At 33.6% G+C, this 25019-nt stretch overlaps 1 protein-coding gene across 7 annotated transcripts in view; it reads right to left on the bottom strand.

Annotated features, from left to right (window-relative positions):
* Positions 1 to 5683: 5683 nt before the first annotated feature.
* The window catches only part of LOC128999443 (tetratricopeptide repeat protein 14 homolog), a 42796-nt gene continuing 23460 nt past the window's right edge, over positions 5684 to 25019 (bottom strand). For 5 of the 7 annotated variants that reach the window (XM_054425967.1, XM_054425973.1, XM_054425972.1 and 2 more), the window contains 16 exons: positions 23723 to 23845; positions 19874 to 20143; positions 19141 to 19281; positions 18355 to 18443; positions 18002 to 18052; positions 16212 to 16368; positions 15883 to 15956; positions 15049 to 15196; positions 14797 to 14877; positions 13449 to 13573; positions 11510 to 11645; positions 10568 to 10756; positions 8706 to 8861; positions 7761 to 7949; positions 6843 to 7031; positions 5684 to 6296 (listed from right to left, as the gene is read on the bottom strand). In XM_054425967.1, the coding sequence (XP_054281942.1) occupies positions 5903 to 6296; positions 6843 to 7031; positions 7761 to 7949; positions 8706 to 8861; positions 10568 to 10756; positions 11510 to 11645; positions 13449 to 13573; positions 14797 to 14877; positions 15049 to 15196; positions 15883 to 15956; positions 16212 to 16368; positions 18002 to 18052; positions 18355 to 18443; positions 19141 to 19281; positions 19874 to 20143; positions 23723 to 23845 (2512 nt within the window). In that variant the 3' untranslated portion in view covers positions 5684 to 5902. The remainder of the gene's footprint in view (positions 6297 to 6842; positions 7032 to 7760; positions 7950 to 8705; positions 8862 to 10567; positions 10757 to 11509; positions 11646 to 13448; positions 13574 to 14796; positions 14878 to 15048; positions 15197 to 15882; positions 15957 to 16211; positions 16369 to 18001; positions 18053 to 18354; positions 18444 to 19140; positions 19282 to 19873; positions 20144 to 23722; positions 23846 to 25019) is intronic. The other 2 variants (XM_054425968.1, XM_054425969.1) reach the window with 2 other exon arrangements.

The raw sequence follows: 25019 nt of genomic DNA, 5'->3' as shown, positions 1-25019 counted from the left end.
GCTCGTCAGCCCTTAATTGTCAATCATATACTGTTTATGTGTATTGTGACTATGTGTATCAGTTCACCATTTTCAGTGTCGTAACTTTTTAGTGTGAAAGAAAGAATTGTTTTGGACATGGAATCAAATTGTACGGCTTATAACTGGACAGAAAATATCATGTAGTGAGAAAGGAGTGTAAGAGAAGATGCTTTGGTATCTGTTTGTACCCAACGTCTCTAAATAAAAAGTGTATGGCTTGTTTGTTCAAGCAGCATTGGCCAAAATTACAATATGTGTGTCATATGCCATAATGGCTGTCCAAACAAAAGGGGAAGACTTTAATGTAAAATGTATTTTCATCTCTTTTAATGCCATGTACCAAAATTAATTCAAAGATAAAGTCGAGAATTAACTTATCAAGCTCTTAAGCCGGATTACACGATGCTATTTGGTGAGACAATTGTCGGAAGGCAACTGACTGGCATGAAATTATTGGCTTTGTGTAAACACTTTGGCCTAATTGCCTTGCCAACTGCCGTAACAATTGCCCCGAAATTCAGTTGTCTCCGTGAGTAGACTGAGGACAAGAGCTGCGCCCAGCGAGGCCCCCCACCCCTTGAAACCCAGTTGTCACAACAATTGACGCCGTGTAAACTGTGTAGGCCAGTAGTGCTGTCTTGTCTTTTGCCAGTAGTACTCTAGATCACTGTCAAATGCCTAGGCAATTGTTGGACACATGTTAATAGGAAGTCGGAAGAAAATCAAAACTGTGTGCATAGGTTAATAAGCTCATCAAGTTAAAGGGTTTGGTAGAATTGCATTGGGATTAGTAGAATACATTGCCTCAAATTTGAGCTCAAAATAACAATTGAGTAAAAAATTGCATTCGTTCAAAGATTCAAAATGGCAGATTTAAGAAATGTTTGAACGACTGCCATTTTTTACTCGGTAGTTTGTTTGATTTTAAATTTGCGGCATTGAACTCTACTAGTAAAAGCCTTTAATTTGATGTGCATATCAACTTAATAATGTGTTATAATGATTCTAATGCCCAGTAACTGTGTACCAAGTTTTAAAGCTCTATCTTTATTAGGTACTTTTTGAAATATTTAACCGTCACAGGACTTTTTTCCACCCTGTGTAAGCCTAATATATTTTATTTCGTTTTGAATATCATTATGTTAGATGGTAAAGTTCTTTTCTTTTACTTTGTTATAATTTCTAAAACAATAAGCTGTGATATCACTTTTTCCTAGATGTTCACAAAATTTATTTTATTGAGTTAAAAGTTAAAAGCAAAGCCAGGGTATGTACTTTTCTGTAACAAAAACCAAAAAGAAGTAAACCAAAACCATTAACTTAGTTAATTGTTAGAAATTATAGAAAAACTAACTTTAGAAAAACACAAGAATTAGGTTTTTAATAACCTAGAATTTGTGAAGAATTAACTAAAGAAGTGAAAATAAAAAGCAATTCAAAATTATAATTATAACTTTATTTTACATTAAAATATTATTAATAACCTCAAGTTAGTGTAACACAGTCAAAGTCCAGACTATTCAGCTTCTCAGACGGCTCTAGTACATAATACCTATCCATGTTCAGTTCCATTACTGTACACAACACTACCTGTGTTAAATTAATTCTTGTGTTTCATAGCTTCTTTTAACTCATCCACTGTATACTGGAGAATATCAAGTTGAAGCTTTATTTCTCCATTGTCCTTAAGTAACTTAGATATAGAAAGTCCCAAAACGTTTGCCTGGCCTGGTATATCTGTTTCAATGTTGTATTGTTTAAGCAAACATTCGTCACACAACCAACCCTGATTGAACCAATTTTCCTTGCTGAAGTTGTGGTAAGAGCGGTGTGCCAATTTGCTCGTTATGCACCTCTCATGAAATGCTTTGTTGCATGTATTTTTTAAGTGGTTAGTGCATTTGATTTTTACTTCTTTGTCAGATGTATTGCACGATGAGCAATGAGTGACTGAATTGCCCATGGTATGGTAAATAAACTTCTAGTTAAATGGAATTGAGGATTTTTTTAACTATTTAGATTTACTCACTTGCTGCGTTGGTGCAGTTCTAAGGTTAGTAAAAGCAGCACTGGAACTATCTGCAGTACACTGTGATAAAAACATTGTCATGGTCATGACTCGTCTGTGCTCACTCATCACTCCCAATTGTTTGCTTAGGTGTGTTCATTTATCTCTCATTAATCATATAAGCAATTAAGATAGATAACAGCACTTGAAACAGAACATATAGGTTGACAAACAATGAATTTGTTTATTACCACAGATCAAAATGAAACTAGTTTTGCTGGATACATTCAAGTACAATAGTTATCTTCATGGAGCAAGCTTTATCTTTCCATAACAGGAAATTGATAAGGGAATGATAGTGGAAACTGGAAACAGAATGTTTTGTTTTTGGTACCTAAATAAACACTCAATATCATAATATTATCTCATAAAATATTATCATTATTGAGACATGGACAAATGCTGCACTTTGATCTGAATGGAAGTTAAAGATTAGTGATAAAAGCGATTGAATGTAATTAATGGAGTTAGATGCTTTATTTAGATTTGTTTCTAAGATCAGATTTTTCTTAATCAGGATCACTTATTTATTAAATAAAAGGCTAACTACCAGGGTATGCTGTGGGTCCAGTGAAAAAAAAAACTAAGTTCTCATCTCATGTAATTGTTCTTAAACTTTTTAGAAAATAATATATTTAAAATTAAGAGTTATTTAGTTATTAGGTTAGTAAACAAGTTTATTGATGTCCTTGAATTAATTTTAGAGTTTGCCTTTCTTTAACTTGTTGAAGACGTTTGTGTTATGAATGTATTTTAAAACAACATTGTTTGGAATGGAAGACACACTTGATACTTCTTGAGCATTAATCCCATGACTACTTTTGGTTTTTATTAAAATGCAGCAATACTTGGATGGTTCAATTTTGGGTATTTTAGTTTTTTATGTAAGGGTAAGGGAGCATTCCCAACCCTGGTCTTACTTTTATTACATATTATCTAATGTTGACATTTTCTTGGATGGTATCATTAATTAATTGACTGACACTAAGTTATTACTGGCGTCGCATTTTCCCCATCCAGAAACTGATGAGAACCTTTTCTGCGAAAGAGTGGGGGATTGTGGGAGAGCCCCTCAAGTCGATTGAAGAAAATCCTTAAATTTATTTTATAATATTTTCCCAAAATTAATATAATTTAGTTTGAACATGTAGATATATGGCTACTGTAATTAACTTGAAAATCAAATTTTGTTTTATATAGCTTATCATTTATTCTTTTTTAAGTATGTTTCTCATCCTTAGTATATTATAGGTCATGCCATGCAATTTTCCCAAAATTAATATAATTTAGTTTGAACATGTAGATATATGGCTACTGTAATTAACTTGAAAATCAAATTTTGTTTTATATAGCTTATCATTTATTCTTTTTAAAGTATGTTTCTCATCCTTAGTATATTATAGGTCATGCCATGGCTAGTAGTGTAATTAGTGATGTTGTAAACAATTTAATGTTAAAAAAATGGGAAAATAAATATCTTATTTCTTAATATTTTAGTTAAAAAATTAACTTTTTAACTATAAAATTAATTTAAAAATTTTTAATTATAAAATTAAACTGTCATAACCTAACCTAACCAACCAAACTTGCTGATAATATAAATACCCCCGCCGCAGCAAACCTGCCAACTAAGCGAATTTCCATTTGTCTTAATTTATTTTCAATTAAATATATTTTAATAACATTAGGTTTAACGAGTACCTAGGTTTGCTGCTACAAGAAAACTAATAAAGTGTGTTTTTTTTGTAAAATATTGATAGCTTAGTAGGCTACAAAATAAATGAATTTGATCAAAATACAAAATATATCCATAAACAAGCAAACTACAACATTTGACAATCTCCATAAGAAAACATGGGAATTTTAAATTAAATTTTTTTTTTAATTTTCTCCGTTACTATTAACCGAACAAAAATACTTTTATATAGGTCTACTAAATTAATTGTTTGTTTAAGCTCTTTAAAAAGGTCTAAAGAGAAATTGGGAAATTTTGTGTTTTGAGGGTCAAAAGTGAGATAAACCAATTTTTACCCCATAAAACCCCCCCGTAAAGCCCCGTTCCCATGGTCCGATCGTGCTGGTTCGCGAACTCATTCAAGTTTATTCCGCTTTACACCTTTAAACCAAAGTTCATCAAAATCGGACAAAAATTACTCAAGTTATCGCGTTCACGGACGTATATATATATATAAGTCTATATATATATATATATATATAAGTCTATATATATATAAGTCTATATATATATATATATATATACATATATAAAAATTTGAACGAATGGTGTTTTTGGCCTCTGGAGACATCAAGATGAAAAAGTAAATCGGTCCCGGGTCTAGGTCTTACCGTGCCACCTACGGTAATAGCTACTTCCCTATAGGGAAATTCGCTAAAAACGGATAACTATCATCCTACTGGTTCTCCTCTACTATTATACTATTATAACTACTATACTAATACTAATTAATACTATTAAAGTGCACTCTTAAGAATTTAACCTAAAATTAGAGAGAAAATATGTGTTTTCAACGTTATGCCTACCTCGAGTAAGCGGTAACATGCAAAGGTTTCCATCACTTGTCTTCTAATCTAATGAAGTACTTCCCCACATGAAGTACGACCTTATGTACTTAACTTATAATACATTATTCAACCAATATACACATCAAATTTCTCAAGATTATGAGTTTATGGCAGAGTCGATTTATTGTTTGATATTGGTAGAATCCTCAATTCTGTTTCCCCTCACTTGCTATCATTGTCTCCTTTGCCTTCCATTTCACAATTCCATTCCAAACCTTGTGGACCCAACCTTACCTGGTATTGCCTCAGCCATTCTCCACAAAATAAACAATCGTTCAGTATATTATAATTTGTAAGTAGCCTTAAGCATTTTTACGCTATTTAATGTAAAATGTATGTGTATGTCATTGACAAATAAAGAAGAAGAGATTTGAGTATCAACAGTTGTTTATATTCAACAGAAATTTGGCAATTTCACATTAATGACATCCATAATCCAAAATTGAATTATTGTAGTTCTTTTCCACTACAACAATGAGTGAGTAGATGTGGTGTTGTTATTGAAATTGAGAATGAACACGTGATTGAAATGTTTATTGAATTTGGACTATGCTGGATATTAAAACCAAAGTTCTAAACACACGGTTAAGTATTGAGAATCGGCCCATTTGTAAAAATATCTTACTTTGTTTCCATAACATTTCAAATGCACTCAACTTGTTCTCATTTATGTATTATAGAAAAACAAACTTGTTTTAAAAATAATTTTATAGAAATTGAGTTGATAGACAACCATTTAGAAGTCAAAGTAGGCTAATGAAAGACATTGCCAGACTGGGTCTACGACGCAGGTGATTGAGAAGAATGGAGGAGCATTATTGATGAAGCTAGAAAACTTAATTTTCAGTGGCCACGGGGTTTAAGTTTTTCAAATGAGTATCTCAGTCTTGACTATTATAGATGTAGGGCAGATAAATAGTCTGTTTTCAAACGTAACTCAGCAGAACAATCAAATTTTTATGACTACATCGGAGCACAACAGAAATTTACAGGTACCACAAATAACAAAGATTACACCAAAGTGAATTTATTTATAAACAGTGGTCCTAAACAGCTAGCACAGGTAACGCTAATCAAATCTAAATTTACACTATTTGACCATCTTAGTGTAGCACAATCTTCAATTAAAACATAAGAAGCACATGCATATAAAATATATACAATATTTTGACTGAATTAACAAAATAAACTTATCTAATGAGAAGCTGTCAATGTACTGTAGTCTCTATTTCACCAAGGGTTCGGTTTTCCCCCACTCTTCCTTTCCTCCTTGATTCCTTCCTTCTTCCTATCCATATCCGGACTTGTCGACTGTCTTGGCCTCTCTCTATCATAATCCTTCCTGTCGATGTAATCATCGTCCCTTTCCTCTCCTTCGCTCAACGGTCCTGTGTGGCGCTTGTCTTCGCTCAACATTCTATCAATCCGCTCCTTGGCAGCATCCACTTTACGCATCGGACTGCCGTCGTCGTCATCGGACCGTGACATGTCTCTCTCATAGCGACGGTAGCGATCGTCACGAGGTTTGAAGTTGTTATGGAAAAACCTCGGTCGTCCTCTACCCCGCATCCGAGGGATGAAAGGTCGACCACCAGGTCTCCACGGGCCGCCCCTGGGAACAAAACTGACATGACATTACAGCAGTTTGTACTGTGTTTTGTACTGATTACTAGAACATAATATCTCAAAGATTAGAAAAGTGATCATGTTCTTTTAATGACAAGATTCTGCTCACGGTTTTCTTACAAAATTAACATATAAATCAATGATGAAAACAAAAACCCCATCGGCCATAACTTATTGTAATTGTAAATTAATTGTGAATGCATAAGGGTAATGACAATACCGTTGAGTTAATATAAATTTGTTTGTAAATAATTGCATTTTAGGCGATTAAACCCATCTTGTTAACATTTGAGTGCTTCTACTTGTAAATTATGGTTTTTCGATAATGAGAATCCTGGTGGAAAACAAGATACAAGAACACCAACAAAGCCAAAAACACACAGTGATGGTGATAAACAATAACTAATTTGTTTACACCCAAATTTAAATTGATGCTTAAAATACTGATACCAAGACACAAGTTGTTGCCCAAAAAGATTAAGTAAAGCTTGTAAAACCTTGTCTGCTATAAACATCACTAAACAATTCCAAAAGCACTATTCACCTGCCCCGAGGGAAGAATCCTCCAGGTCTAGTCTTGAAACCAGTCTGGAAGCGAGGTCTGTAGTAAGTACCTCGGTTGCGAGGATAGCGACCAGGATACTTGTGGTAGCGGTGACGGTCGTCTGAGCGGCTGCGTGACCGTCGATGATAGTCCATGGAACGTGAACGACTGCGGGATCTGGAGTAAGATCTAAAAATAATTTATTTGGTTGGAATAACGGCTGACAAATACTTTCTTAGACTAATGTTTTTAGGAAAAAGCATTTAGCTTGGATTAAATAAATAAATATAGGATGGAGAGGACACAGCTAACTCACCTGATGAAACTCACCTAATGTGTGTGATTTTATGTGTTCTTTGACTCATCTGCAACCTTTCATCAGGTGAGTTAGCTGTGTCCTCTCCATCCTATATTTATTTTCTTAGACTAAATAATTTCACAACTGAATTTTGAAATTGTTGCCACTAATTTGAATATTTCAAGAGTTTGTGGTGTAGCTAATTTCGTAGAGCAAATCAAAGGCGTATAGGAACTTTAATTTACAACCCTCACAAAAAAGGCTTTGCATTAGTACTCCAATTATTTTAGTATTTCTATTCTAAAGAGGTTTTAACCTTGTATTTACCTGTTCACATTGAACACAAAGTCCCATGTCCCTTTATTTGGATCGAACCCATGTTTTGTTCAATGTGCACATGATATGATGTTGAGTAGCCAGTCATAACTCTCCCATGTATCAATTTCACTAATACAATTGGTAGGCCTACTGGCTACAATTGGTACAAGATAACCGGCTCACCCCTTGCTTTGCTGGATACATACTACACACTGGCCACTGTGCCCCTTGTGAACGGGTAAATGCAAGAAAATAGTGGCCGCTAACCTCTTTTAAATACCATTTTTTTGTCAACAACTCACCTGCTACGATACGAGCCGCTTTCACTGCTGCGATAACGACGACGTTCACGATCACTGCGGTAAGACCCAGACTTGCTGCGGCTGCGGTCCTTGCGATAGGAGGGACTGCGGGATGAACTGCTTGAATACTTCTTAGGCGGAGGTGAATCACTCGAGTACTTCTTGTGTGATCGAGACCTGCTGCGAGACCTGAGGAAGTCAAATTGATTAAATTGATCAAGTTATGATATTAGTGTTAGGGTTTGGATTACACTTGAATCCACATCATCATTTGGCTGGATTAATTGTAATAAACATTTCTTTGATAAATCTCCTTTTTTTTAATTTGGATGTTTTCAGGATTCAATTAATGTTAAGCAGAAGGAAATCTAAGGAACAAACTTAATTAAGTTATTAATAATTCAATCCCACAATAGATGGTTCCCATTCCCGTAACACTATGATTAGTTGTTAGATCTTACCCGCAGTTAAAAATAGGAAAAACTATGAGTATGACTTTTCAGTAATGTTTTGCTGTGGTAATATACTCTAGCAAAATAAACACTAAATGTTGCACTATACACAACAATTAGATTTATTCAGCATTTTCAACTTAAGAATTTTGCCTATGGTTTAGAGTGTTAATTTTCTGTGAAAAAAAGATTAATTTTAATTTATGTAAGCCTGCTAACCTCACAAAAATCCTTTAAGCTTAATCATAACCATTATTTATGATTTATCATAAATAAATAATTTATGACTTCTTATTTTATGAATCATATAAATGCACTGAACAATTTATCTCTGCTTTGACTCAATATATCATTTACAAAACAACTAATAGGCCTATTGCTTTTTTACTATGCCTTTAACTTTTTGTGGGAAAAAAAATAAAATTCACGGTTTGATACTTTTAACATAGAATGCCTTAAAATTGCAAACAGTAGCCTTTCACTTTTAGTCTACCTTGAAGATCCCGGACTCCTGGCAGCCCTTTCTTTCTTCTTGGCCGCTCCCTCTGAATCTGAAGAGTCACTTTCACTTACTCTGGGCCGCAGCTTACGTTTCTGTGGTGTGATGTCGTCTAATTTTTTCTCAGCAGCCAATGGATTTATACGGAATCTGTGGCATTAGAAATATTTTACATCATACTTAATTGATATAATTAAGGCACTGTAGCGTATTGACAGTGTAAAAATCTAATCTAATTAGGGGTCTGCGGGTCCACCAATCTTTCAGCCCAAGATTGGGTCGGCCAAAAAAATAATAACAATTTATTTTCAAAGAAAAGAAGCACTATTATATAATTATTTTACTATACACCAATTACTATTATAGGCCTTATAAAATATAATTTTTATGTTAAACTGTACTAATTCCAATAATAGATTTAGGTATTTATGATGATGTAACTAATAGTGCTAAAGTGTGAGGTTTTATACTTAAGAGGCGGGGAATGAATGATACATATTGCTTGGAAACATAGAATATTTATTTTCTTCTTGCATGTAGTAAAGCCAGTCGACAGGCCCTAAAATTGTGAAACTTTAAATTTAACTAGGTGGCGTCCCCATCTCAAAGATTGATAATTGAATAATTGAGTTTATTGGATCAACTTTTTATATTAAGTTTCATTGACAACTTGTCATAATTTAGCTATTTAGTTATTTTAACAGTTGACAATCAGAAAGAAAGTCGTGAAATTTTTGTATAGGTGAAACTCATCAATATACAGGCTATATGACAGATTATTGCCAACATTTTCTATCACATTAAGTAAAGGATACAGGTGTGCGAGGCTGAGATTTTTTATAGAGCCGAGCTTTTATGCGATATTGACGTAATGCCACAATGTAACAAATGAATTGGTCACAAATCAAATCTTCTTTTCTAAATGAAATTTAATGTTCATTCATGTTGTATGTTTATATTAGGGATGGTCAAGTCTCGAAATTTTGGGAAATTTTCAATCTCGTTACACGAGACGAGATTACTTTTTGGCCGAGATTTTTATCGAGACGAGAATTAAAAAAAAAACAAAAAAAAATTAAAAACGCCTGCAGAAAGTCAATGCAATACCCGCAATACAGGAGCGTGTTGTAGTTGCGTTTCCTTTTCGAAGGCGTTCTTATTTAATTAATTCTTTTAATGTAAATATTACTTTAATTCTTTTAATGTAAATATTACTTTCATTATTTTAATAATATTACTTTAATAACATTTGAGAAGTTTTGTTAAGTGTAAGCAGTGTGAGGAATGTTTTATTACTATAAAAAAGTCAAAACAAGTAACTATTTTATACAAATTAATATTGCTTTTATTTTATGATTTATTTTATTTTAGGATAAGTTGAACTCTATCCTAACTGATATCACCATGTTTCCTAATCGTAGGCATTTTTAATAAGTTAGGCGTGATTAATAAAAAAATGTTATGCTGATGTTATTTAATGAAAGATTGTAAATATTCTTGCCTATTATCATTATTTTAGTATTTAAACAGTCATCTAACAATGTTACAAAATCAGGTAAAAATTTTGAACGTGCATTTCCCGTTGTGTATGAGAAGAGAAATCTCGTCTCGAAATTTTATGAGAAATAAAAAATCTCGTCTCGTCTCGAACTAAAAATCCAATCTCGTCCATCCCTAGTTTATATTGATACAAACAGTATTAAATTAAGTAATCATGAATTTGGTGTTATGTGTATTTATCACAATGTTATCGGGGCAGTAATATCGTGATTATTTATTTCTTGTCAACATATTCTATCAAATTAATTTAGCGTAACATAAATAAAAGTGTAGCAAATGCAAGAAACACTTCTTACCCTCCCAACTTATCCAGGATCATCGGAGCCTTAGCCAACTGTTCTTCAACCTCTTTTTTCTTATCTGGAAGTGTTTTGGTCTCTTTCTCTTTGCTTGGTGTGATTGTCTCGCTCATGTAAATGAACCTCTTTTCTCCCACTTCATCCCAAGTATCTTTCTCCTCAGTTTTATCGCCTCGTTTCTTCAGTCTTCAGTGTAAAGATTAGGAATTAATGTTTACACCATACTAATGTTTCTACTTGTGTGTTTTGTGAATGTTAATGACAAAATGAATGATGAAGCATAACTATTTCAACATGTAAGCCTAAAAATGCAAATGTATTACTTCATTATGCTAGCAGGAGGGTGCTTTTATTTTAAATGACTTTGCAGGAGATGGGCTTTTATTAGTGAGTTTATAAAAAGTTTGTTTCGTTTTTCTCGTTTGTGTTCTTTTATAAGTGAAAACCCTGGAAGGAATTATTTCGCAGGTCTGACTAAAAATGTGATACAATAGTTGTTTTTTTAACTGTTGATAAATAATTTTTATTCTGGGGAAAACTATTTTTATAGGCTAGAATATAAAAAAATTGAGAAAAACTTTAAAAAGCTCAAATAATAAATTATATAAAAAAATCCCAACAGGCCCTTAAATAGTTTCTTTAGACCTAAACCCCACTGAAGAATATCTTCAGACTAAGCAAATTTCTGGTTGAATTCTTCTCAGTTGGCTGTTGACAGTTGGCATAACTAATGTCTACCTATAAATGCTATATTTACTAAAATATGTGTTGCAAGTTATACTATTCAATTCACGTACATCTAGAAAGAGATAAAGAAAACACAGAGATTCCATCAATTTTGTATTCGGACAAGGTTTAGAGCTATCCCTTAGTTTACCAAGACCAACTTTGCCACATGCCAAAAAAAAAACATTTTTTGACAAAGTAATAGAACCTTACCGATTTTGAGCTGAGCCAATCTGCATCTTGAACTTGCTCGAAGGTGGAGGGGCCCCAGATGGTAACGGAACATTTTTAGCTTCAGGAGGTCTTATTTGAGGGGGGGAGTCTTCAAATATGTCAAGTTTCTTCTTCTCTGTTAAAACAAGAAGTTTTATATAACTAGGTTTCATTTTAATCACATAATTCTAGATCAAAATCTTGGGAAAAAATTTAATACTTATAGCCAGTGCAATAAAATGGAGTAAAATTGTAAAAATTAGGTGATTGGCAATGTTAGGAATAGGTGAGAAGTGTTATTTAACAATAAATGGATCTGCCCAACAGATGTTTATATATTGTAGTGCTTTTGACTTGTAGTGTGTATTTGATACCATGATTTGTAAGAGTTTTTAATTTCAGTCCTGGGCTTGGTCCCCTAACTTAAGAATGAAGCATCAAATAGAAATAATCGAGTAGTCTATATAAATAAAATTAGAGTTTTGTCTGTACATTGCTTAGAATCATAAACTTTTAGGTTATTTTTACGTTTTATACATTAGAGAAACCGAAACAAGTCTCATCTAAATTTCTGTCTGTCTTCCAGTCTGTTACGACCCAAGAGCCATTTTACGCGGCCTACTCCTGAAAAACGAGATTACCTATCAAGTTCCAAATCATTTTAATGTATTCACTGGATTGGCGAGATTGTCTTTAGCCATTAAAATATGGCGTCACCACTTTGTAAATAACATGACGGACGTTTAAAAACCCAATTTTGTGCGATTTTTGTAAAGTTTTTCCCAATGTTTAGCACATATTCTTCTATGAAATAATGAACAGCTGTTCAAATCAAGATTATTTCTTCTAGCTGTCACTGATATGTTTACATTGAATGTTGTTTACAAATACCGCAACCATTTCCGATCACGTTTTGAAAGCAAATCCAAACCAATTAAGATTAAAAACGTTTTTCCTTACATAACGGATTTAATTAATCGCAAGTGCAATAATATGTAGGGTAACAGTAAATGAAAATAGAGATTATTTGTGTATAAAATTGTTCTTGAGTTTTGATAACCGGGAAATAGACCTTGAATCAGTGTTGTATATTGCTGGGAAACTTACATTTTTTAAATGAGCGTTTTCAGTCGAGACTCGGCACACGACCGACGCGCGTCTACTTGTCCATAGTAAAAATAAAAGTAGGCCTACTGTGTATTTATGTTTTATTCGTCATGTGTATAAGTGTACAGTTTGTGTATGTGTTTCAAAAACTCCAAGACGCACCTAATGGGGAAGCTCAAGACCTTATATTAGGACTGATGATGGCGATTTAATTTCGCCGAAATGCATCTCCTGTAATAGGATACATTAGGATCGACCAGCGGACACAGGTAATTTATCCTTTTATTGATTGTCATACCGATCCGGAACAACAACAAACGACATAAAATGAAGTTAAATGTATAATAAATAGTTTGGCCAGCATATCTGAAAATATGCAAACCAACTGCTGTTCTTTATATAAGAAGGTTTCAACTGATTACTATAACGACATAAAATGAAGTTAAATGTATAATAAATAGTTTGGCCAGCATATCTGAAAATATGCAAACCAACTGCTGTTCTTTATATAAGAAGGTTTCAACTGATTACTATAAGATCCCCGTGCGTAGAACGGGTACACAGCTAGTTCTACCTAAATTTTACAACAAATACATATTTGAAGAGTTTATGATGAAAACATAGGAAAACATGACAAAATAGTACCAACTCAACCTTAGCTCATAGTGAATTATAAACACAAAAAATATACTATAATTTGGGAAAAATAAGTATTTTCCTGTTTAAATAGTTTCTGAACAGGTTTCACCTTGTTTGGTGTTCGAGAGCAGTTGGGTAACTTAAGCAACTATTTTATAATGATTGTAATAAGTAAATTAGATAGGATTCTAACCCAGTTTCCTCTGCCTAGCCTCTTCCCTCAGTTCCTCTTCCAATAGTAGGACCCCTTTGGGAGAAGCTGCTTTCTTAGCTTGAGCAGCTGCAACTAGCTTCTCTACACTGCTGCTCTTCTCTTTCCTGGGGAGAGAACAGTGATATTGAAACAATGGTAGCCTACATTTCGTGAATTAAATGACATATAATGGTGGTTTCCTCTTCAAGTTAAGCTATTAGGAGTAGGACCAGTGATATGTCAGTTAGCTATGTAATGTTTTAATACATATTTTAAGTTTGGTTTTCCAGTAGAAAAACAGTATTACCTTTAGCAATCATAAAGTTGGTGTATTGTGCATTTATTATAGTCTAATGTCATCAAGACAATAAACCTGCATGATCATGGAACTATCGTAATTAACACCCACAAAAGTGACAAAATCGAGAGCATCTCCCTCAATCTCGAAAACATCATCCCGAAATCTCTTGATCTTGGTGAAATTGAGAGCACCTCCTGTGATCACAGAGACTTCATTATTGTCGCAGTGGAATTATTGCTTGCAACTGATAAACAAAAACTGACTATTTCCACTTATTTTCGGTTTCAGTTTATTTTTGCTAAAACTGGTGAAATTGACATAATAAACTGACTCATCACTAGTTATGGTGCATGCACGCATTCTGTTACTGTAAAACCTCACCAAACGAGCATAGGTCTAAAAGTTTGTTTAATATTGAATAAGTATTCTGACAACTTGAACAATTAGCCTGATACATCCGGTTGGTAACACTTTCGACTCTTTTTATCGGTATTCCCGCTAAATTAATAATAGCTATTTCAGGGTATCCAGCGTTCCATCAAAATATAATTCAAGGACAATTCCAGGGTTTCCAGGTTCAAAATTTCCAGGGCAAAACTTGGCGCCCAAATAAGCACAGCTTTTGTTTATTTACACCCTGCAGGTACATTTAAAACCCCTTTGGTGTAGTTCCAAGATAATTTATTGCAATCACAGCAATATCAATCATCTTATCAATCAATAATCTTATTTTTCGGTCAAGGCAAAATTTGTGTTGATATCCTGCATGACAATATCCGTGATAACTTTCAGCGATTGCGGCAACCCTGTGATGATTTCTTGCGATCATGGCAACATACGTGATGATTGCCGTGATCGCGACAAAGTCCGCGATGATTCCCGTGATCGTTGCAACATCAATGACGGATATCTGTGATCATCTACAACGATCATGTCAACTCTAATTATTTCCTACGATTGGGTTAATAATTGAGGTAAATATTTTGCCACAACGAGAAAGAGAAAGCTCATAATATTTATCAATTTTTCTACATTTATGATACTCACTTTTTTGATGAATTTCCTTTCTCAACTTTGACGTAATAACTGAGCTTGCTTTGTAAATCTTCCAAGTCAGGTAGACTTAACCTAAAACAATAACAAATTCCAGTTAATGACAAACAGACTATCTTAAATATTAAACAACTAAATCCTTTCAAATTTTAACTTAGTTACTGAATAATTTAAAACATTTAAGAAGGCCCAAGGGTAACAATATTTTAACTTTTTTCATAAAAGAAAGTTTGTGGTTGTTATTACCTTAAATCTTTTTCACCATACAGGAATTCATCATCATCTTCTAAGTTGCTTCTTCGCCTTTGTTTTCGCAAGGCATCACGTAATTTCTTCTCTTCTATTTCTTTCATCATTTTCTTCTTTTTACGTTCATCACGCTTCTTCTTCTTGCCTGAAATTAAGTATTTCAAGAGTTGTAAATTTAATGTGCCAAAGTGCTACTTATAACTAGCCTAATTCTAATAACAAGTGGGTTATTAGTATTGTTGATTTGGATAAGGGATACACTTATTTTCCAGAAGAGATTTTTTCTTATAATCATGATTACAAGACTGCACGACTATATTAAATCATTGTGGATGTAGCCTCCGGATTGCCAAATAATATTAAAAAGGTTTAAATACCTGCTATCAAGCAGCAACTGCAATTAAATGGATTGCTTGATAGCAGGTATTTGAACCTTTTTAATATATTAAATCAAGTGATTCTGAAACTGATAACACATTTTCTGCTGCGTTGTAACAGCAGTAGTTTTGAAGAATCAGAGACCAAACACCGGTGTGGTGAAGATCTTGCAAAATAAAATGTTTTGGTGGCAGTGAATTCTATTAGTACTCCATCAGACTCGAATGCAGTTAATCAAAAATTAGAAAAGTGTTCATAACAACTGGAAAAAATAATATGGATATATTATAATCATCAATTTTAGCATTGTATTCCTGGATAAAGGGTGAATTCCTGTCATAACCTTTTATTAAATGTAGACTACTTGTTTTATTCCCAAAACTTGTATTTTTTTGTTTGACTTAAAGAATGATCTTACTTGAACCATAAGATTGACATGACTAAATTACTCACTCTTGCTCCTTGCTTTCTTCTCTTTCTTGCGCTTCTTTTTAGCCTTTTCTTCTATGGCTTTGCGTTCTTTTTTCCTGAAAACAAACCACGAACCCAAGTTGAGATATTTTAGTCTTTATATGTACCATTAATTGTTTAGGCCTATTAAGAAAAAAATAGATCAATACTCAAGAGTAGGAACAGATATTACATTTTTAGAGAGGTTCTACTGTAATACTACTTAGGAATATCATGCTCCATCTAACAAAATGATTATACTTGATGGGTAGGTGAATTTTTGAACAAAGATGCACAACCCTCACAAGACCCACATTTTATAAGTAGCTCACCATTTTGCAGTTTCATCAAGGAACTTGCGTACTTTCTCCTCGTAGTCAGAATCACCTTTTGTCTGTTCCAGGAATTTACAAACTCGTTGTTCATATTCCGACTCTTTGTCCGTCTTCCCAGAAGAGGCGTAAACCATAGCAGCAGCTGCTGGATCAGCTAATAAAAACAGTATTTCTTTTATTTTATAATCCGTCCAACAAAATAGGAATACATAATTTAACTCAGATTAATACTATAACAATCAATAGCACTACAAGAATAAAAAAAATCTGGTAAAGATGGCTATTTTATTTAAAATGTTGAGAGCACTAAAAAAGATAACAGGGTGTCCACCAGACCAACCAGAAAAAAATTCATGAGTACTTCCAGGTAGTTCAGGTCGTACTTTTTATACTAAACTTTCCAACGTTAGCGAGGTTTTTGCGTTTTTGCACCAGCTCCCGCAATCCTGTTTTAGCGCTAACACAGTTCGCTATTCAAGTTATAGGAAAAAGCATTCTTAGTTAAAGAAACAAAATTTATGATTACTGTAATATTGCCAGACACAAGTATGCAATTTTTATATATTAGTGAAGTAATCCGAAAATTAAAAATAAATCCTTAAACCTGCAATTTATCAATAACTTCTTAAAAATTGTGATATGTCGATAACAAAATTTATGGAATCTCCGTACGGACACCTGAAAAATAGATTCTTAATACTGATAATTTTTATTGAACCTTAGTTTCTGTAAGGATTACTACTGTCTTTATTTAGCCTACTTTCAAAAAGTATGTAATTTTGGAGTTATGGGTTGTTTTTGAAGTGGCCTACAGAAATAATTGATGCAGAAATTTCACATAGCCAATTGAAGTTTTAAACCCTTCTAATCACGATATATTAATACCACGTTAAAGGTAAGTGTGAAGATATTACAAAAAATATAAAATAAAACTTTCTAGAAGTGAGTACCATTTTGAAATTTTCGGTCCAGCCCAAACTCAAGGTTATATTTGTGAGACACCATCATCGTTTCCCATGATAACTGCAAAATCCTGAATAACTCCCTCAGTAACGGAAACATCACCAATGTCTTCCGTGGTCGTGACAAAATCTTGATATTGTTCAGCGGTAACGGAAACATTATAATTGTCTCCCGCGATCACAGAAAAGTTATCATCTTCCTCGTTCGTAGCTTAATTCTAATTATTTCCTGCGGTCATTGTTTCCCGTTGTCACATAAACCTCATCATCGTCTCCCGCGGTCACGGATACGCCATCGTTGACATGCGTGATCGCAGCAAAACCACTAAAAAATCCCATGGCCATTTGGAGTATGGACATCATCATCATCGTCTCCCGCTATCACAGAAACGTCATCGTAATCTCCCGCTGTCTCGGAAACGCCATTGTCGTCATGCGCGATCGCGGAAAAATCACAACAAATCAAGCGGCCATTTTCACATCATTATCGTCTCCCGCGGTCACGGAAACGTCATCTTCATGAACAATCACAGCAAATTGAACATTTCCGGTAAAATACAAAATTCACACACTATTCCCGACTATCCTTGTTTTCCCAGGTCGGTGGACACCCTGGAAAAAGTGCAAGTAAGTAAGTTAATGTAGATATTTTTAAAACTGACAGGAATATTTCTCAGGCTGTGTGTTTTGAAGGTAAATTTGTGCAGTGATTACACAGATTTATCAATTTTAATATAGGCCTGTCTTAAGGGATAACACCAGTACAGATTGTTCATTGCAAATGCAAATAAAAATAACGGAAAGACAAACAATTATTCAACTCACCTGAGAAAGAATATGGCAAGGCAGGAGGGTTGTAATGAGATCCTCTTTGTCCTGAAAATACAAAGTGGATTAAATAAACAACTTAAAGTGATTAAGATTTAATGCCAGATTTTTAACGTACCACCAATAAATAATAAGTGAAATCCACATAAAGTGCAGGTATTGATTCTTGAAATAGCCAAACCCATTTTTATTAGCCATAGCTTTTTTTAGCCAGCACTCAGTATTTCGGTATTTTGTCTACCCAAAACTGTCAAAGTAACAAACATGCTGCATGTAAAGTGTTTACTTGATCTTAGTACATTAAAAAAAATACTCTCAATATTTGAAATAAAAGTAGAAAATAATCTCACCATCAGTTTCGGATGTAGCAGAAGAGTCCATAATTGCCATCCTTTTGCTTAGTGGTGACAGTGATTTCTCCTTTGGCTCACTCTTCCTGCTGTAATCATGAATACATTTGCTAAATTTCTACTCAAGCTTTTAAAATTTTGCTCATGATGAGCGAAATGAAATTATCAACTACAAAAATTCTTCATAGGTCAGAAAAAGCAAACAACACAATCTATTTAATTACGTATAAGTTTGGTAAAAACTATAGCAGCTATTGTACTACCTGTTTAATCTATGTATGGCAACACATGGTTCTCATCGTACCATTTTTTGCAGTCAATGGTTTTTTGTTTTTAAGGTCAAGTACGTTTGAAACAATAAAATGCCATTTTTTAAACTTCTGTTTTGGCAACTAGTTTGGGTTCTTCTGAATCATCATCAGGCCTCAAGGTGTCAGGTGATCCTTTCTTTTGAAGGTTGTTAACAGAGGTCGATAAATAAAACATATACGAGACACAAAAATGTTATATTTATTGAACAACCTTCAAATGAAGTGATTACTTGACACATTGAGGCCTGATGATGGTTCAGAAGAACCGAAACTAGTTGCCAAAACAGCAACAAAGGATTACTGTATGCTGGTATGGTAAACCATTTACAATACAGAAATCCGGAGGCTAAACAACTCTTTGAAACTGGATAAAAAGTAGTCTGAAAATATGTAAGGAAAAACTCTTATCGAATTAGTACACCCATTTAAACATAAATAAGATACAACTTTTATTAATAAGTATGTTGTTGACTACCTCTTATGCTTTTTCTTGCCGTGGAAATCATTAGAAGATGCAGAACTGGTATCAGAGGAGGATGATGATGAAGAAGAGGAACTTGAGCTTCCAGAAGACGAACTGCTACTGGATGATGAGTGGCGTTTGTGTTTTTTTGATCTAAAAATAAATATTAACGTTTGCAAACATGTAGATGGGTGATTCATACACCTTAGAATTTCAGTTGTTGGATGCCTTCAAAATATTAAAAAGTTAATGAATGGTTCTTCGAACATACTTTATTCAAAACTATAACAAATTATGAACTACCATGAAGGTTCAGAACAGTTATACTTGGTTTAAGCACCTTGACTCAGAAAGACTATTTAACATTCACTAACCTTGCCTAAATAATCGGCTTACCCTATTCACAAAAACAGTAGAAAAAAATATAAACACAAGAAACATAGAATTTGTAGGAACTTTCAACTTCTTTTCAGTTATAGAGTTTTTGTTCTGGTTTTGATTTAAACTATGTTACTTTTTATTTTAAAAACTAAATGGGATGTCTAGTTCCAATCCAAAAGATAGTATTAAAAGCTTAGGGAGAAAATATAATTTTTTCGGTAGCACACTCTGAGAGCACATTCAACAGTGAGTATTTTTGTTTTAAACGGTTGCCTTGCATGTTGTACATTTGTTGGACTAACTTTAAAAAAAGTTTAGACCCATTTTCTGGTAGGCTTTTCTATTGCTGATAATTTTAACATACTTTTTCTCCTTCTTCTTCTTCTTAGCAGAGCTAGTCCCTTCCTCCTTGGTGGCAGTCTCGTTGCCCAGCAGCTGTTTCAAGGTGTCCTTGACCCCCTGAGTCTTAGAGGTCAATGAAGGTACGAGTCCATCTGTCAGCGAGGTTGAACCGTTGGCCATCTTCACTCGGATGTACTCAATGGAGTTTTGTGCTTCCTCGTGGTAAGGCACAATCTCCAAACACCTCTCGTACAACTTCAGAGCTTCCTCTGTCTGACCTGAGTCTTCGTAACTGTGAAAAGACAGACAAAGAATTATTTACTTACTTATGGTTATTCATACCAGAGGTGTATTTGGCCTCAATCTTGCCTCCATGTCTTCACTAACTCTCATATTGATCTTTTTTTTGGGAGAGGTCTTTTTCTTCTGGGTTTTCACCATTCACTTGCTTTTTCAAAACCCCAAAAGTTCTTCTGATTACATCAATGTTCAATCAATGTCCTCAATGTTCAGCTACGATGTCTGGAGCTTCATGCAGGTCTTAAATTTCCCCTGTTGTCTCTCCCATTGCCCATATTTACTTTCCTTAAACACCTTTTTTCCCAAAGTGTCCCACTTGTTCTCTTAAGTTGTCAAAGAACTATCTTCATGCACATTATAGAAGAATTGAGGTATTATAGTTAAGATTTGGCAAATTATTTAAAACTTTCTGTTAATGAAAAATAAATTTTATGTGAAAAGTTTAATTGTAGCAAACATTAATCTAAAGACTGATTTATTCTGCCCCTTGACAATTTTTACTATTCAGGGTGTTCAGCATCCCATCAAAATAAAATTCAAGGACAATTCCAGTTTTTCCAGGTTAAAAGTTCAAAATTTCCAGGAAAAAACTTGCCCATAGTGTTTATCATTCCATCAAAATTTGAATCAAGGACAATTCCATTGACTATTTTTTGTGATCTCAGCCACATCTGGGATTATCTTTCAATTGCGAGAGAATCCGTGATGATTTCCTGGGATCGCAGAAATGGCCATGATCATTTCTTGTGATTGCGGTAACGTCTGATATTCGTGTTAGTTTCTCACGATGGTGATTTTAAACTACGTGGAACGAGAAAAATCGGCTATTATTTAAAACATTTAAATTTCTTGGTTCTTTGTAAAATTCATGTACAATGCAAAGATTTTTTTCCCAGTCATCAAAATTTACATAGGCCCTACAATTCCCAGTTGGATGGACACCCTGCTATTGTTTCGACAGATTGCTGTAACAAGAGGTCGAATGGTTGGTTTTCTAAAGTTAAGTCTCTAGTAAGGCCAGGTGTAACGTCCAAAAAATCAAAAATATAAATGAAAAGTTAGTTTAAAACATAGGCCATAAAATCCTATGTTACGAGTATTTAAAAAATTATTTCCAAATAAATGCTGCTAAAATCAAAGATGCAATTATTGCAGAATTTGTTTAGTTATCACAGTGTAAAAAAAAAAAAAAAAAACATTTTAGATAGATAAATTGAAATATAATCTCGAGCCAGAAAAACCTTACCTAGAAGCCTTTCATGTGAAATATTTTATTTTAATGATTACTAGAGGCCGTCCAGTGGTCGAAACTCGACCAAAAATATGCAATGTAGAGACTTCTCTATTTTTACACCACACTTTGAATAAAACATGCTATTGGTGTTTCTTCCATTCGTTTTTATTTTCTGTTTATATTTTGTTGTTATTTCGTTACCAGCATGGCAACCCATAAGATCCATGTAAATTTTTTCAAAATTTTAAATTCATTTTCTGTGCTTATTTTTGAGCCTATTTTAACTTATAAAGGCATTCTGCACATCTACAGGAAAATATCTTTCCAACAGTATGCGTAGATTTCCCCTGCGATGCACACGAGCTGAGAAAAAAGGTTTTAAAGAAACATGCTTTCCTATTAATATATAGATTTTAGTGATGGCCGAATCCAGGAATTTCAAATTTCGAATCTCAAATCTGAATCCTAAAAAAATCAAATCTTGAGTCCCAAAAATAATTAAATACCCCCGCCGCAGCAAACCTGCCGACTAAGCGAATTTCCATTTGTCTGAATTGATTTTCAGTTAAATATATTTTAATAACATTAGGTTTAACGAGTACCTAGGTTTGCTGCTACAAGGAAACTAATAAAGTGTGTTTTTGAGTAAAATATTGATAGCTATGAGCTAGCTATTTGATATCCATGAGCTTGATTTAATTACTAATGAATCAATAACATCAGCACTAAATTGGTTTTCTTCAAATAAATTGACATGTAATCAAGAAAAAACACAGAAAATTCTTTTGAGTCTATCCCCACTTGACAATGAATTAAAATCTGTAAAATTATTAGGCTTCCAAATTGGTTCAAAATTAAATTGGCAAGAGCACATAGAAATCACTTGTAAAAAAATTTCCAGAGTAAATTATCTAATTTGGAAACTCAGAGATTTTGTTAGTAATGAATACCTTCGGATTACTTATTTTGGTTTTTTTCAATCTCATATTTCTTACGGGATTATACTATGGGGACACTCCCCCCACACCCATGAAATTCTTTTATTACAAAAAAAAGTCATACGAACAATTTGTGGGGCTGGCCCTGTGGATAGCTGTCGACTTCTTTTTATAGACCTTAAAATTATGACCGTTGTAAATTTGTATATTTTTCACATACTCCTCTACACTAAAGCCAATCTTCATCAATTCACTTGTAGAGAGAGTATACACTCTTACAATACAAGAGGCAAATCCAATCTAGATATCCCTGCACATAGATTGGCCAAAACAGATAACTGCCATAAAATAAATTGCATACGGTTTTTTAATAAATTAGGTCTGACAGCAAAACAGGTTCCTTTTAATAGGTTTAAGTCTAAAATGTTTGAGTGGCTCATCCAAAATCCATTTTACTGTATAACAGAGTACTTAGTTTCTGATGTTAATATTAATTTTTAATTTAGAACCCACTGTATTTTATAGCTTTAGTTTTTATTTATTGTTGACTATGTCTATTCCTTGTAAAAGGTCAATGACAATAAAGATCTTGATTCTTGATTCTTGAGCTTAGTACAAAATAAATAAATTTGCCAAGTTTGATCAAAATATATCCATAAACAAGCAAACTACAACATTTGACAATATTCTCCATAAGAATAACATGGGAATTTTAAATTTACAATTTTTTTTAATTTTCTCCGTTACTAATAATCAAACAAAAATACTTTTATATACTAAATTATTTGTTTTTTTAAGCTCTTTAAAAAGGTCTAAAGAGAAATCGGGAAATTTTGTGTTTTGAGGGTCAAAAGTGAGAAAAACCAATTTTTACCCCATAAAACCCCCCGTAAAGCCCCGTTCCCATGGTCCGATCGTGCTGGTTCGCGAACTCATTCAAGTTTATCCCGCTTTACACCTTTAAACCAAATTTCATCAAAATCGGACAAAAATTACTCAAGTTATCGCGTTCACGGACGTATATATATATATATATATATATATATAAGTCTATATATATATATATATACATATATAAAAATTTGAACGAATGGTGTTTTTGGCCTCTGGGGACACCAAAATGAAAAAGTAAATCGGTCCCGGGTCTAGGTCTTACCGTGCCACCTACGGTAATAGCTACTTCCCTATAGGGAAATTCGCTAAAATGTGCTTATGGTGATTAAAAAAGCAAGAATGGAATAGGAACCGTCACAGTACATGCTTACATGCTACTTATAATTCTATAAAAAAAAAATATTCTCGAATCTCGTTAATTGAGTCTTGAATCCGAATCTTTTCTTAGGATTCGGTGGATTCGAGATTTGGATTCGAAACATCCCTAGATTATTTTTGTACTTACTTCCTTCCATAAGCCACTAGTGTCTCTCCCATGTATTTCCTTGCGTTCACGTGAGTAGGGTTCAATTTCAAGGCAATCTCAAAATCGTCGATTGCTTTCTTAAAACTTCCACCATTGGCATATCTGGAAAAATAATATACGATACCATGTCAGAGGGATGTATTCACAAAGAATATTAAGGCAACGCTGCATTTTCTGGCTTGTTAAGCATCTGAAAGGACAACTTACTGCGAACTGCAGCATATTTCATGTGTCATCAAAGTACAATAATGACCTCCTCTTAACCGACATCACATTAACTGAATTGGATTATCCGCCCTTGCTCGTATCAACAACACTATTGTATTTTTTTTTTTTTTTTTTTTTTAGAAATCTCTATAAAGAAATTAAGTGATAAAAATATTACAGTTTTTTTTAACCGACCTAGTTTTGAGAGTTTTTTTGACTTGGCATTCCCGCTCCCTTGCTTGGAGATGGGAACAATACTCTAAACTCTACAGGATGTTACAGGCTATTAATAAACATCCTGTCTCGCAAAGAAACGGTTGCTTGAATCTCTTAGTTCGACAGTAGGTTCTGTACTGTATTACGATGGATTTGGAAAGCCTTCTAAAGGTAGCATTAAAGACATAATTTTTACTGACTCTTGCCTCCGACTATTTAATTTATTTCACTGAAAATATAACTTTGACGTGCTTTGGGTTTATTTCTGACTTTTCAATTGACAATACTTAAGAAAGAATAGTAATTAGATCATTCCAAATGAATAGCACTTATTTTTTTAGTTTTTAGGAATTGCCCCTTTTAACTGACCTTTTGAATTATCCAATCTAGATCGGGTCCCGTTAGGGATGGTTAAGAGGGGATCTACTGTACATTCAAACTCCTTTAAACCGCTCGCTGTCACCCCAAAATTATAATGAAATTCAAAACAGTTGGAAAATCAGCTAAGAAATTTGAATTGTCTGACGTGGCGCTACCCGCACCATTACTAACCGTTGGTTCGGCATTTCCAACAGAATGTAATGGAGCAGACAATGATATAGATATACTATAATAGAAATAAGGTTCAGAAAACAACAAAAAGGATTATTTTCAAAAAAGATTATTTCATTTTGTTTACAGTTGTAGATTTTAAGATGACAGTAATGAAAAAAGCACATAAAAAGTAAACTTTGTGGATCTTGCTAAACTAGCCTTTGCATTCCAACCACTGATTAAGCAACCGAAATGACCTCCAAACTTTATTTAGGTTGATTGGGGTTTTACTGTAATAAAAACTAAAAGAAAAAACACA

This window comes from Macrosteles quadrilineatus, unplaced genomic scaffold (assembly GCF_028750875.1).
Source record: "Macrosteles quadrilineatus isolate MER2022 unplaced genomic scaffold, UCM_ALF_1.0 Scaffold_8__2_contigs__length_117827958, whole genome shotgun sequence".
NCBI lineage: Eukaryota > Metazoa > Arthropoda > Insecta > Hemiptera > Cicadellidae > Macrosteles > Macrosteles quadrilineatus.
Note: the sequence above shows the minus strand (reverse complement) of the source record. Positions and strands in the feature narration are given on the sequence as shown.